At 35.8% G+C, this 14,399-nt stretch overlaps 1 protein-coding gene across 2 annotated transcripts; it reads right to left on the bottom strand.

Annotated features, from left to right (window-relative positions):
* Positions 1-1,478: 1,478 nt before the first annotated feature.
* On the bottom strand, positions 1,479-14,209 carry c8h5orf22 (chromosome 8 C5orf22 homolog). Of its 2 annotated transcripts, XM_088643983.1 has the most exons (9): positions 13,970-14,209; positions 13,125-13,270; positions 11,482-11,631; positions 10,269-10,731; positions 8,249-8,311; positions 7,338-7,459; positions 5,575-5,641; positions 5,195-5,334; positions 1,479-2,818 (listed from the first exon to the last, which is right to left on the bottom strand). In XM_088643983.1, exons 1-9 carry the CDS (start codon positions 14,039-14,041, stop codon positions 2,707-2,709), a joined length of 1,335 nt encoding a protein of 444 aa, XP_088500109.1. In that variant the 5' UTR covers positions 14,042-14,209; the 3' UTR covers positions 1,479-2,706. The 2 variants fall into 2 exon arrangements, with proteins under 2 accessions (XP_088500109.1, XP_088500110.1); XM_088643984.1 differs by lacking the exon at positions 8,249-8,311.
* Positions 14,210-14,399: the final 190 nt, after the last annotated feature.

Here is a 14,399-nt window from a genome sequence, read left to right as displayed (position 1 = left end):
AAAAATGCCATGAATTCATAAAAGCCAGACAGTATTTTTGATACAATCATTTATTTAGTGTTGCTTAGTTGCTTGTGGTACTGTCTTTAACAGGTTCTGTTCTTATCTGACTGGCAGGCAGCATTTTGTCTCATTTGGTTCTCATAAATCTCCCATGACCCCAGTCAATCATGGTGTGACTCAGGATTCAGTCCTGGGTCCTCTACTTTTTATTCATTGATATGCTAACTCTCGGCCAACTTATATGGAAACATGGTCTTCAGTTTCACGGCTATGCAATGATACTTATGTTTAAAGTTCGTCCCCCTCTGGTCTTCCACTTCCGTCACTTATCTCTCTTGTTTGTGTGACATCTAACTCTGGTTGACATCAAATTCTCTGAGGCTAAATAGTGACAAAACCGAAATTGTACTGGTCGGCAGCAAATCCCACCTGGATATACTTAAGGATTTCACAGTAATGGTGGATGGCTTCCCCATTCACACGTCAGCCTTAGTCAGAAGTCTGGGAGTCACACTCGATCCTCTCCTGTCTTTTGAACCATATGTGAAAAATCTGATTTAGACATCTTTCTTTTACCTTAGAAATATTGCCCGCATTAGGCAATCTCTGAATCACTCAAGCAGTGGGTTTCATAATAACCACGTCTGTGACAAGAGCAATAAGCTTCTGTAACTCAATACTCTGACAAATTTGTTCCACACTTTCTCATAATTAGACAATTTTTGGAATTCTTTTTTTATACAGTACTTCTCGGTAGACAGCACAGCTTTTTAATGTGAAAGGGGTCAGAATTAATTAAGAATAACATTCCCAGATATCACAATGCCTTTATATTTTTTTATATTTAAATACTGTCCTTGACAAATATTTAGAGAATGATCTACTCATCTACTATAAAAGTTAATCTTTTCTAGCATGTTGTATATTCCATTAATCCCAAGGAAAGTAAAGTGGAAATTGGATTTAGAGAAGGTAGTGGAGACATGCCAGTTCAACAGAGCAGAGCATCTTCAACGCAGACAAAAATATTATGTGGATTAAGAGACACCTGAAGAAGACTCCACAGCCTTTTTTCTACATTTCAGTGTGTAAGTAACATCTATTTCCTGTGCAGCAAGAACATTTATGTAGCTCCTATTTTAACCACTATATCCCTTTAAGCTCAATTACAAAATTTTAATTCAGTTACTGGTATGAAAAAAAAAACTAAGTAAAAAAAGAACTAGAAATTGTGGCCTTTAAAAGTAAATGAAAACAGAAAAACAGATATTTCATGCCTGGCATGCATATTTTTCAGAAAACAAAACGAATGAGGAAAATCAGATTTATTGCTTCTTTCCAGCTCATTCAATTGCTATTCAATGTTCAGATGGGAGTGATCAGATCTCATGTAGCAAATATATGAACCCAAGGTAAATTACTATTGGTTTTCAAAGCATAATTATAATATGCTTTCAAATTTAAAAGAAAGAGGATTCTGTGTTTCTGTAAAAAGGAAGCAAACAGCGTTTTAATTTTCTTCACTGTTTTATGCATACAACTGTAATTAAAAACAGGAAATGAATGAAGAAAACTTGAGCTTCATCTCAAAGATGAGATTAGGAAATTGCTGAAAAACAGGTGCTGACAATAATACGTCAATCATTCAAAAAAACCTCTAAAGAATGGATGAAGTCAAATCATTCATTTCTAAAAATAACTGATAAAAGAGGTGAAAATCCTACGTAATCTTTAGCATTACCACAAACTACTGAAGAGAGATAATAACCTAATTAGCATCCAAAATCTACATGGATTATCAAACACGGCAGTCTTTGATCATCATTAATAACGTGTTATCTGATTGATGTGTAATTTATGTTTTTGTCTCATGTTGTTCAAAAGTGTGAAAGTATTGCAAATTACTAAATAGAAACATTTGCATTACTTATCTTAAATTATACAGGTCCTTTTTTCTTTTTATATGCCATAAAATGTCCGTGCCCACTGTATTTGTTGTTTTGAGTGCTGGGTTGAAAACCATTAGATATATAAAGATCTATATATTTTTTTAGATTTTACATTTATATTTTGATTAATAGTTATATTTTTGTCTCATACCACTGACAAAATACATTTGACCTTTTGCTCCTTGTTTACTATTGGGTATAAATAAGGCACACGAAGGAAACTGTAAATAACAAACATGACTAAATGTCCATACTGTGTCTGGTATAATTACACTTCTTAAGCTATGCTTTATTTCCATTTCAAGGCTATTTCTAGTTACGTACCCATTTGTGTTCTGGAATAACTTACAATTCATCAGATTTTCCATTGACAGACCACGTACAATCACAATTCAAATAAGGCAAATGAAACAGATAAAAAATCTAATTCATTTAAATAAATCCTTGAACTTCATTATGTACTTTTGGCATTTCTGCCCTTATTTAAAACACCTTAAACCCCTTTTCAGTCAGTAATAAAAAGCTTAGTGTATTCATGTAAAAAGCACTGTTATAGTTCTCTGACAATTGCATTGTAATTCTGAATTACATGGGCAGTTTTCTTACAGAACTCACTCCTGGTTTTGGATGAAAGCAAGACATGTGAATACCAGAACAGAACAGCTAGCCTGCAATAGTCTCACACTGTAGTATACCAATCTGCTTTTTTAAGACATGCTTTTCATGATAGCTGTTCTGATGTGTCAGCTTCTATTTAGTACTCATTATGAATGTCTAGAGAGCCATACAAGGACTTAAGCATGCTAAGTACTCTGCTTTGGATGGAGTCCACTTGTTCAGCAGGACAATAGTCATCCATACTGGATCTGAAATAGGAAAAAGAACAGAACAATCCATTTTATTTCTGATTGATGTAAACAAAACAGGTAGTGCAAATGCAGCATTGTAAGTGATTTAAAGTCTTCCCTATAACATGCTCTTATTTCAGAATACCATTTTTTCCAATTCTCCACCTACAATACACGAAAGAAACCCTTTATTTTTTAATGTTTTGTATTGGACTTATTATATAAATATAAGTAATAAAAAAGGGATAGAATTTTGTTCATCATCTTTTCAAGAGAAAAGGAAGCCATCAAACATTCCAAGCAATTTCTTACTGGTATTTTTCATTTTATACCCATGCAGTTTATAATTGTTTCCATATGTCCATGGCTTCCTGCAATAGCTCCTTAGTTGGTGTTAAACATTTTATTTTATAAGGTTTTGCGTAAATGAAATGATGAAGGTAATAGGCTTTAGCAACCAATTAAAAGTGGAAAACAGGCATCTAGGATATCTTTTGATTATACTCAATTCAAATAGTGTAGTCAAACCCTAATTAAGGCAGAGAAGAGGTCTGATTACAACAGTGAGCTTTACTGGGGTAAATTACTATATACTGTATATGTAGGTAGGCAGAAGTAGGCGAGATTAGGTTTTGACATCCTCCCAAGTTCTTGTTTAAAACTACATTAATTTTATAAACTTCTTTAAAGAAAATAAATTTGAAAAAATAATAAGGATCTTGTTTTGCTTTTTGGTTTGTAAATATACTTCCATCTGGAGTTTTATGTAGGAGAGGAAGCCAGTGTGCAGAAGGAGTAAAAACTGATTCTTAGACTTTAAATATCTATCATTTTGTTTTTGCAATGAATTTCAGCTATAATTCCTATAGATTTTGGAAAGGCTTCTTCTGTAATAATTGCCTAACTTAGTGTAGATACACTACATTGCTGTGTGTTTGATATTTTCCCTCAGAAAATAAAGAAAATACAAAAAAAAATGTGTATTTTACCTGTGCAATGAAGACTTCTGATAAATTACAATAAATAATGCAATTACCATTTTAAACAAACAGGTTTTATAATGCTACCTTTAGAATGCATATTTAACTCTCAATTTTAAATCTTTGTTAGTTATGTAGTGCATGTGTGAGCTAAATGTTTTATTTTTAATGCAGGGTAAAAGGATTTAGCTTAAACTGTAAAGATGATTCAACGTCAGGGTTCCTGCAAAACAACACATTTACTGGAATTCCAAGTGACAGAAAGCACTTAAGAATTTTATTTGCCTAACAGATGAAAAAGCTTTTTTACAGAAGTATAAATCTTTAATTATGAGTCTGTACTGAAAGAGAACCTAAAGGGTACTAGGCAATGCTGTATAAGTTATCATAGCATATACTGGCAATGATGTCAGGCACTGAATTGTTCAAACCATTCAATCACACTTCAGTGTGACTCAGCCTACTTTATTGAAATGAATGATTTATATACATGTGAGTGTATAGCAAGATGTAGAACAACAGAAAAAATAAACTAAAGAAAAAAAGAATTGCAGAATACAATAAAAATACATCTAGGTTAGGTACAATGCTGTAAGGGAAAGAGGCAGAATTATGCAGTAAAGCTACTTAAAATACTGTTTTACAGCTAAATTTATACCCTTCATTACCTTTGTGTTAAAATGCTACATGCATGCGTATAGTCAAAACATTACTGAGCTCCTTTATGCTTCAGGAAAGATAAAAATCAGTTTTAAATAATCTTAGCATAAGTGAGGCAGAAGTATTTGGGGTACTGTAAGTAATTCAGCAGATCTACAGGGTCTAATCCTGTTCCACCAGTTATTCACAGTCCATCAACAGAAGTCTACCACTCTTCTCTTTGGAGGGGAATAATAATATTAAAAAATAAATTAAAAAGCTAAAAATTGGTTTGTATGAGTTTGTGATCACTCTTAGGCATTATTTATGAGTTTGTGATCACTCTTAGGCATTATTACAATCCACCTTGTCAAACATTCAAATGTCAAATCCACTCTGAGCATGAGTGCTACAAATATTCTTAAGACTTTGGTACTAAATTTTAAAAAAGCCTCAAACCTGTCTAGTAAACTTGTTCAACAGACAAATACAAATTATTTTTATATTTGCAAAAAGTATTTTGTGGGAAATATTCTGGGACCACTTACTCTTTTCTCCATGAAGAGTGTTTTGAATCCAGCCAAATCTAACCTGCTTTTTCTTTTGCAGCTAACAGCAATAAATGATTGAAAGAACATTCACAGTTCACGGACTTTGGTTTGGTCTCCACTCTTCCCCTTATTAAAATCTATCTCAAGTCCTTGGTTAAATAAAGAACATTTATGATCACCTTTTTAATTCAAAGGACAGTGGTTATAAAGCTAAGCAACATTACCTTGAAATGGTTATGAGAGTTGGCTTTGGCAGCATTTTTAGTATAAGGTTTACAGCCTCTATCAGTCCATCAATCTCTTTGTCAGTGCTAATATGGTGTGGCAGCTCTGAAAAATCACACGTCAGACCTGCCTGGTGAACCTAAAAAATATTTTAAAATGATTAAAAATAAAGATAACATACTGTTAAGCTGTATTTTTTATATGAAAAAAAAGTTCAGCAGCTCACATCACACATACAATTTGCTTAAAAACACAATGGAAAAAAGAAATCTTCAAAGATGAGTCAAAACCAACACAAGTAATAAAGAAACAAAACAATACAAACGAAACACCTGGATGTGAAGTTTACATTTTACACCTGAAAAAAAAGACACCTTACCATTTCATAGTCAGGGGATCCCATTCGATTTCGCAGGCTATGTATGAGTTTAACAAGAGGTTTCATTCTGAAAGAAAAGGCACTGACGCATTAGATATGCACATTTTTAAATATCTCAGAAATATATGGAGATGAAATGTAAACTCAAAAATGCTATTGGTTCATTTGTTAATCTTCATTATGCCGCATGTATACTCTCAGTGTACATGAAACAATTTCAATCCAATAAGACAACAGTACCAGAGGGACATGTGTAAAATAAAAATATAATATCCTCACACGTTGACTTCCTCTATAGTTGCACAGGATAAAATAAATACATTTTTATAAATTTAGAAACATCTGTTACTTTTGTTACACCCACCTGGTTTGGAATAGCCAATTATATGTTTTTCATATTTCGTCTTATGGCTACAAACCCCTTGGCCACACACAATGGAGAATGGGCAACTGTAGACAAATTCCTCTGACCTACCCATCTTTGAGGAGAATAATTTAAAACATGAAACACTACAATATGCAAAACGTAGTTTTTAATTAGGTCAAGTGAAAAAAAAAACGCTTCAAGACCTTCATTAGAGCACTGCTCTGTAAAAGTATCCTAATGTGCTCATTGTCATGTTGATCAAATTAAAATAAGTGAAATTACTTGACATTACACGTAAACACACAATGAAAAAATAATTCCACTCTAGAATAAGGAAATGTCATGCCTCATTCAAAAAGAACATTTGTTAAAATCAACAACACAAAAATAAAATGCAGCCAATGCTAAACTGGAATATGACTTACGGCTCAATACCTTTGAGTTTGAAAGCTTTACATTGTTATCTGTACTCGCATCCAAAAGAGCAACAACATCCATAAACATATCAGTAATCTTTTCTCCAAAGAAAGTTGGGAATCTAAAATGTCAAAAATCTGTCGTGTCCCAGCTGGACCCTAATGTTACACTAAAATGTTAATGAACGATGCAAAATGTTGCATGACTGATGTGCTGAAAGGGGAGGATACATTTCTCTGATGTTGTAAAAGATGGTCTTGCTGTAGTCACTAAAAGTTTAACATTTATTTGGCTCTCAAAACTATCTTAATAAAACATGATTTTTGACAAAGGGGTTTCACTCCACCTTTGTCTTTCTTAAATTCACATTTATTTATGAATTGATGTTTTATCCAATTTATTTTCTGTTTTTTGTAAAGAACAATAAAATATACATTTCATATTTTGACTGGTGAAAATAAAAAGATTAAGACAAACCAGATGTAAACATATGATCAGATGCGACAGAAAAATAAATTGCACACAGGTTTGTAGCCACAAGCACTTTACATTGTAACCAGGGATTACACATAATATGTAAAAAGAATTGAAAGAAGGCTCCACAGCCGAAACGTTGTTTTCTTTCTGTTCTTTTCAGCATGGAATAAACCTATTACTTGTTAATATGTAAAAATAAAGGTATCTATTAAAAAAATGTTTATGTTTAAACTTTTATGTCATTCCTGGGGTAACAAACAACGTCAATGACATTTCAAGAAGGATTCTTCACAGATCATCACACACTTTCTACAAAGAATAAGAATCTTTAATGCAAAAGTGGCTGGGCTGAAAATCAGTGAGATCAGTCATGCACAACCACTGGCTGCGAAGGGGTCAAGTGAACTGTCTTGAGTTACTCTGCAACTGTCTCAGCGCCACGAAGAAAATGGAAGTCTTACAGTCAGCGGCCCATTAAAAACACAAATCGAAAGCGTTTTACCCAGGGTTGTCCGCCCATCTGTTCAAGGTTTCCTCACTGTCGTCTTCAACAAAGTCGGCAAAAGCTGCCTCAAGGTCTTCGAGCTGATGGACTCTTCTTTCCACACAGTCCAGCAATTCATCCTGAACAGTTAAAAAGGTGAAGAGAAAAAGGTGAGCACAGTTACCAATGGAAGTCCGGCGCTGCATATTTATGAGGTTTATGATTACATCCATCCATTTTCTAACCATTTCATCCAATACGGGACTGCGGGGGAGCCGGAGCAACGGGCACAATGAGGGGTACACCCCGGAAAACACGACAGTCCCTCACAGGGCACAAAGCACAAACACAACCACGCACACTCAAGCCAGGGCCAGTTTTCCCAGAAGCCAATTAACCCGCCAGTATTGTCTGTGGACTGTGGGAGAAACTGGGGCACCCAGAGGAAACCCACTCCAACATGGGGAGAACATACAAACAGTAAAAAGCACCCAGGAATTGAAACCAGGGCCCCAGAGCTGTGAGGCAGAAATACGAACCACTGCACCACTGTACGGCCCTTTATGAATCCATAAAAAGTGTAAATTCTCACTCGCTGGATTTTTATTTAGGTACACAGCTGTGCTTTATTTCTTTTTTTATAGGTACACAGCTGTGCTTGTAAAATATATTTTTAACATTATTAGTTTATGTTCTAAGTCATGTCTGTCTTTATGCACATTAAACGGAAAAACTGAAAATACAAATATTCAGAAAATCCTTAAGGCAGTCAATGACATCTTGGATAATCAATTTATAGAAAATATTCACAATCACTTTTGTGTGATGAGGGTAAGCTACAATGACCATGACATAAGAGGTATTAATTAGAAATAGTACAATTTTAGTTGTCATAAACCATTGATCTGGCTATGCATAACATTCAGTACCTCATCTGGGTCTTCACAAGGTTTCTGGAAACTATACAGCTCTTGCAGAATACAGTATTCCTCCTGTATAGAAGGTGAAAGAAAAAAATCAAATGCAAGTTAAATGCCTTGTACTCAACTTTCTAAAGATCACCAAAAAAAAATAAAGTTATCATTTTCTTTTCTCCTGACATTCCGAATTTTGTTGTGACTATCAATGTTCATGGATGTTTTGGATTTAAGGAGACAGTGCTTGCCTAGATACTGCTTCATCACTAGAAACTACCAATCTAATAGAACAATTGGTTACCTCTGTCCAGTTTACTGAGAAGAAAAATTAGATTTAATCTCTGAATTATAAAGAGACTCTGTGTCATTTTTAACTAAAATCTATCAGGACCGATGACAATACTTGCATGTGTATGTGTTTATGTACTGTTGCATGGCTAGGACTATTGTTTGTTTTTAACTTGTATTTATTTTATGTTGAGTGTTATTTGTTTTTTTGGTGTATTTTTATGGTAATGCCATAAAGACAAATTTCCACCCTTTTGGATAGAAGATAAAAATAAAGATACTTGGATCAGCACTAACTCACTTTTAGGACAGTTGTGGGAATTTAAATTTTCACATCTCAAAACATTAGTTTTTGGGCTTTGGTATTCACCTCCATCATGAAAGTATATTAAATGTATATGTATATTAAAAACATTAATAAACATAATTAGGGATAAAAGACCTCCTTTTGCCTGCAACTGACCTATTGCAGTGTGGCAAAGTAAATTTTATAAGCAATGACAGGCTTTAAAAATAGATATATAACAATAAACATATAAAACAAATTGGGATTAATGTTTTGACCTCATTCCAAGCACCATACAAATGTCAGAGTGTCTGAATTTCTCTTATTTTAAGAGTAATACTTCTAACATTAACTATATTGAAATACAACCAATAAGTGTGCTTACTGAACAAATTAACTGAAACAAATACATATGGGGATTATAAAATTGTGCCCCGAGGAAGCTGTAATTAATCATGCCACTGAAGTGACAACTCTCATTATGAAATTAGTTTTTATGCTTCAGTAAAACTGTAGGCGGTATTAGGATATAACAGTTACAATAGAATGGAGACTTATGTACTAGTAAATATCAGTGACAGAACAAAAATCCACATATTTCTGGCAGAATAAATAAAAAAAGAGAAATGCAAGTCCAACAAAAAATCTAAAGCTGACTAGAGAATACGAAATGTTATGCTGTATTCCAAAATAAAAAGCCTACAGTCAATGGAGGAGGGCCCGACAATGGCACAAATCACCATGGATATGAAAAACACGTTCTCTTCATTTGGAGGCCTGTGGCGTTCTTTCAGAAAGGCCCATATTTGACTCAGCCAGAGATGTACATTTGTCATGGTATAAAGGAAAACACTAAAGCATCTGTATGTTGTTAACCTTGAAATTATCAAAAGCATGGTCATAAATATAATCAAATATATGGACAATTTAGCTAAGAAACGGAAGGTGGACTTGGAACTAAATGCGATTTAACAGACTAATAATTTACGTTTTTTGCTGGATATTTGGCTTAATATAAATACCATCTAACTTTTCATAACTATATTTATCCCCCTAATATAGCAATAACTTAATTAGAATAACAATATCCTACACAGTGACAAAGTGGTAAGCATTACTGCCTTACAGTGCTGAGGCCCTAATTTCAATTCCAGATCTAGGGTGCTATCTGCATGGTTTCCTCCCACAGACCAAAGACATACTAGCAGGTAACTTGGCTTCTGGTGTGAGTGTGCGATGTGATGGTCTGGTATCCGGTCCAGACTGTATTCTGCCTTGCACCTGTTGCTTGCAGGGGCAGGCTCTGGCTCCCCCTCAACCCTGAACTGGATGAAGTGGTTAGAAAATGAGTGGATACCTAACCTAATCTTTGTGATTATATTGCACTTCACCGCATTCAAAACATTTTTGGCTGTGGAAGAGACCGAAGAAACCCAAGGTACATATCTTTCCCATTACCTGGGTATACATTTCCTTGAAGGGGTTCTTGCATGAAAAGAAATCCAGGTCAATATCCAGAATGTAAGCATCTGTTTGCTGGATAACTGGGAGGATTCGTTTCACGGGGTCTGTTTCCGAGTCCAGTTTGATATTTGAAAGGCAGCTGGCAGAAGATCCTCTGCTGGGCTGTGCTATTTCTCCATGGCCACTGCTACTTGTTGTGGACTTGCTGCCCCCTGCTGGTTCCACACTCATGTCTGCAGGTGTCTTCTTTGCCAAGGACTCAACTTCATCCAGCCCACCCGAAGGCTGTAATTTAGGTCTTTTAGCAGCGCACTCCACGGTTTCCTCCTCTTGCTTCCAAGCATTTTCCACTGGGATAACTCTGACAACATGCAGCTGTAAAGGCTTCTTATTTTCTAGCTGATCTTCAGGGACATAGAGCCCATCGCTTAAAAAATAATCATCTTTACTCGTCACCCTGAGACACACAGAAAAAAAATGTGAAGGTTTCTTGTTATATTGTTCAGCAGAGGACGAGGTATGAGCCACTGCAACATGAAGAATGAACTTATCTCTCACTATATTGTGCATGCATCATCGTGATTAACAGGAAAAAGTGCTAAGAAAACCTGTGTCAAGATGAAGAGTAAGCTCAATGTTGCGCTAACAGTTGTTTAGAAATGATGTTATGGACCAGTAAGTGTACTGAGAAACCATAGAGCACAATCATGAGGCCGTGTAGCTGAATGTGCATTTGAACGAGAAAATCTTGTGAGCCCATCATCTAAAATTGTTTTAAGGGTTTCCTCAGAAGATTATGGGACAAGCTCAAATACCAAATGAAAGAGCAACAAAAAAAGTCAGGCAGAAAGAAAAACCTGGCATTATGAAAAACAAAGAGCGTTAGAGATAAAAAGGCAAAATAACATTGCTCATTAAAAAAAGTAAAGTAATTTGTGATGTATGTCATGTCATTTGCCAAACCGCTTTTTATACCATATGTCCATTTTCCACATTTCCATTGAAAATAAACACTTACACATCCAGCCATTAACATGTAACATTTCGAGATGTATTATTGATGAACTAACTGGTTGAAACAGTGAATTCTAGCCATATTCTAATGTATTAGTAGCACAATGGTTATTGTACATTTAACCAGCAATCACATAGCCTACATAGCCGATATAAAACAATGCCAAATCAACATGTTGTACTATGAATTTACCTGATTGTTGTTGTAGAGGAATCCTTCCCAACGGACATATTGTGCTCCCCCTCCGTAATCTGTTGTGCCCAGGAAGGGTGAAGCCATAGGACATTAGATAAATGCCCTGCATACACCATGGGCATAATCCAATTCTCAATACTTAGCTCACTGGAAAGATATTAAAATATCAAATAACGCTTAAGACTAAAATTCAAGGGGACAGATTAATGGCTTTTTTCCCCTAAGAATTTATGCCTACTTATTACAGAGCTCCTCGGGTCGTGGCAAACATTACTGAACTATAGACTCCAGCAGACAAAATATATCAGGTATTATAACTCAGCTTTAAACGTTTAAAGCTTTGTGGAAAGAAAGTCATGAAATACAAAATACTTGAATGCACTTAATTCAATACCGTGAAACAAAAATGAAATTGTTATTTGAAATGAGTCATTGAAAAAAATCCGATATAGACCCCTTAGTCTTCTGCTACAGTCGCCAAGTTGTGGTAGCGATAGAAATAAAGTGGGAGAGTACTAAGAAAGCAGTGGCATTTAAAAAAAAAACAGCAAAGATTAGAAATTAATGTCTTATTTTACTTTCTTGCTAGAATTCTTCGAACAGGTGATGAGAATAGTAGAGAAGCCTTGATTTAAAAGGGTCAGGTAGAGGTTCATTCGCTGCTAAAAGGTAGGGAAAGAAAAACAACACTTGGTCTGTGGAGCCTTCTTCAGGTGTGAGGGAGGGAGGGAGAGAAAGTACAGTAGCAGATCAATATGGCATAGCAGGACAAAACAACAGAGTAGGTGAAAGGGACGGGGAGCAGTTGGGAAATGGGCATAAAGCAGGTGAGAATGAAACTAGAGGATAACAGGATGAGAGGTGTGGAAAGCCTAAATGATTAATTTAGTAGCAAACAGTACAAAATATTTAGATATCCAGAAAGATTTTATAAAGAGACTTAGACAAATTCATGAACTACACAGACACAAGGCAAATTTCATTTAAAATTAATATTAATATGTGCAAGCAATTGACACTTCTTAAAAGGAACACACTATTTAACTTAATATTGCATGGGTGATTCGGTCCCACAGCAAGCTAAAAGCAGGTCGGCAGGGTGGCGCAGTGATAAGCATGACTGCCTCGTAGTGCTTGGGGGTCCCGAGTTCAATTTTGAACCTGGGGTGCTATCGGCATGGAGTTTGTATGTTCTGCACATGTTTGCGTGGGTTCCCTCTGGGTGTGACAGTTTCCTTCCAAAGGCATACTGGTAGGTTAATTGGCATCCAGGAAAATTGGCCCTAGATGCGAGTGTGCGCGTGTCTGTGTCTGTGTGTGCCCTGCGATGGACTGGCACCCAGTCCAGGATGTACCCTCCTTTGAGCCTGCTGCTTGCTGGGATAGGTTCTGGCTCTCCCGCAACCCTGAATTGGAAGAAGCTGTTAGAAATTGGATAATGGGACACATGGACAGACAATCAGTGTTCGGGTCAGGAGAGAAGAGACAGTGAGAGACATACAGTATGTTCTTTTTTTTTTTTACTCGCACAGCTATCAAACCACAGGTAAGATGTTCATGAAAAAACAACCATCATGTTCATTATCATGTTTGTTCCTGCAATCCTTTCAGAATATCTGTGACCAATGAACACATCTTACCTAAACAGCTCTTCTTTGTCGAACACGGTGTCAGCAGGCATGTTGACAGGAATAAGCAGGTCGGGGTGGGAATCTAAATGGATCATTTTGATGTTCTTTATAGGTAAATGTCTGGAGCCAATGGCGCGATAGATGTGAGGTAGCACCTGTATTAGAATAAAGTGCAGAGATTGCAATTGCGGTTTGTAAAACGAGCAACGTGATCTGTCAACTGTCGGCTTTCCCATAATTGTACTTTGTTACAACAGTGTAGCATTAATAGTACTCTTTATTCTTCGGGAAAATAGCTGGTAATGTCCAAAATGTATTTTTTATTCGCATTTTATTTTTGTGAGGGTCTTAAACTGTAATTATTACACTGTTACTGTAATTATTAACTGTAAACTATATACATTACATGAATTTACCCGGAACACTTACAGGATTGATTAAACAATACTGACCACAGTTCGCAGTGTTAAACGAGGTGGTGAGGAGAGCTTTCACAGTTTTTACTAGTGCTCATAGGTTTTCTGAGTAAAGGCAAAATACAGCATATCACACTAAGACAAATCACATCATTAATGTAGATGTGATTTAAATACTGTATATATATTTACAAATATATACAGTACGTATATACATGAGGCTATAAATAGCATAAATAAATATTGATGACAATATTCCTCTTTGTACAGTCTTCGGTATTCATTATACTACAGAGTTAATACTGTATTTTACAATCAACTATGAAGGGATTATTGCTTTCAATTTGGAATTCGTATTCTGAAAGCTGGATATATTAAGGCTGTAAGCAGGGAAAGGAAACGCAGACAATTAGATAAAAAAGTGAAACTGGTACTCACATCATGATGATCTTCTACTATCCAGACCGGGACATCTTTATAAACTCTACTTGGCGCTTGAGTGGAATTCATACCACCTCCTCAAAAAAAAAAAAAAAAGAAAAAAGAAAAAACAAACCACTTGCTCTGCCTGACTGCAGTTTATTTTAGCCTTGTTGACGGGGGACCCGTCTCAGTGTAACACACGCCGTTTCCTAGCCGCGATTGGTGGAGCTGTCCCGTCTCTGCAAGCGATTGGGCCGAAGTCGTCCGTCTCGGTCTTTTGCGCCGCAATGAAACACGTTGCCTTCGCTTATGCTTCCCCGGTTGTTTAAATCTTAAAACATCTTTCCAGTTTCCCTTGTCTCATGAAGGCAGCGGTTAGATATATGCGCTGCTAGGAATACATGGTACAGAGTCGAGAAGGTAAAAAACTGAAAAGCTGTTGTTT

This window comes from Lepisosteus platostomus, chromosome 8 (assembly GCF_059453375.1).
Source record: "Lepisosteus platostomus isolate fLepPlt1 chromosome 8, fLepPlt1.hap1, whole genome shotgun sequence".
Classification (NCBI taxonomy): domain Eukaryota; kingdom Metazoa; phylum Chordata; class Actinopteri; order Semionotiformes; family Lepisosteidae; genus Lepisosteus; species Lepisosteus platostomus.
This window is presented reverse-complemented; position numbering and strand designations above follow the sequence as displayed.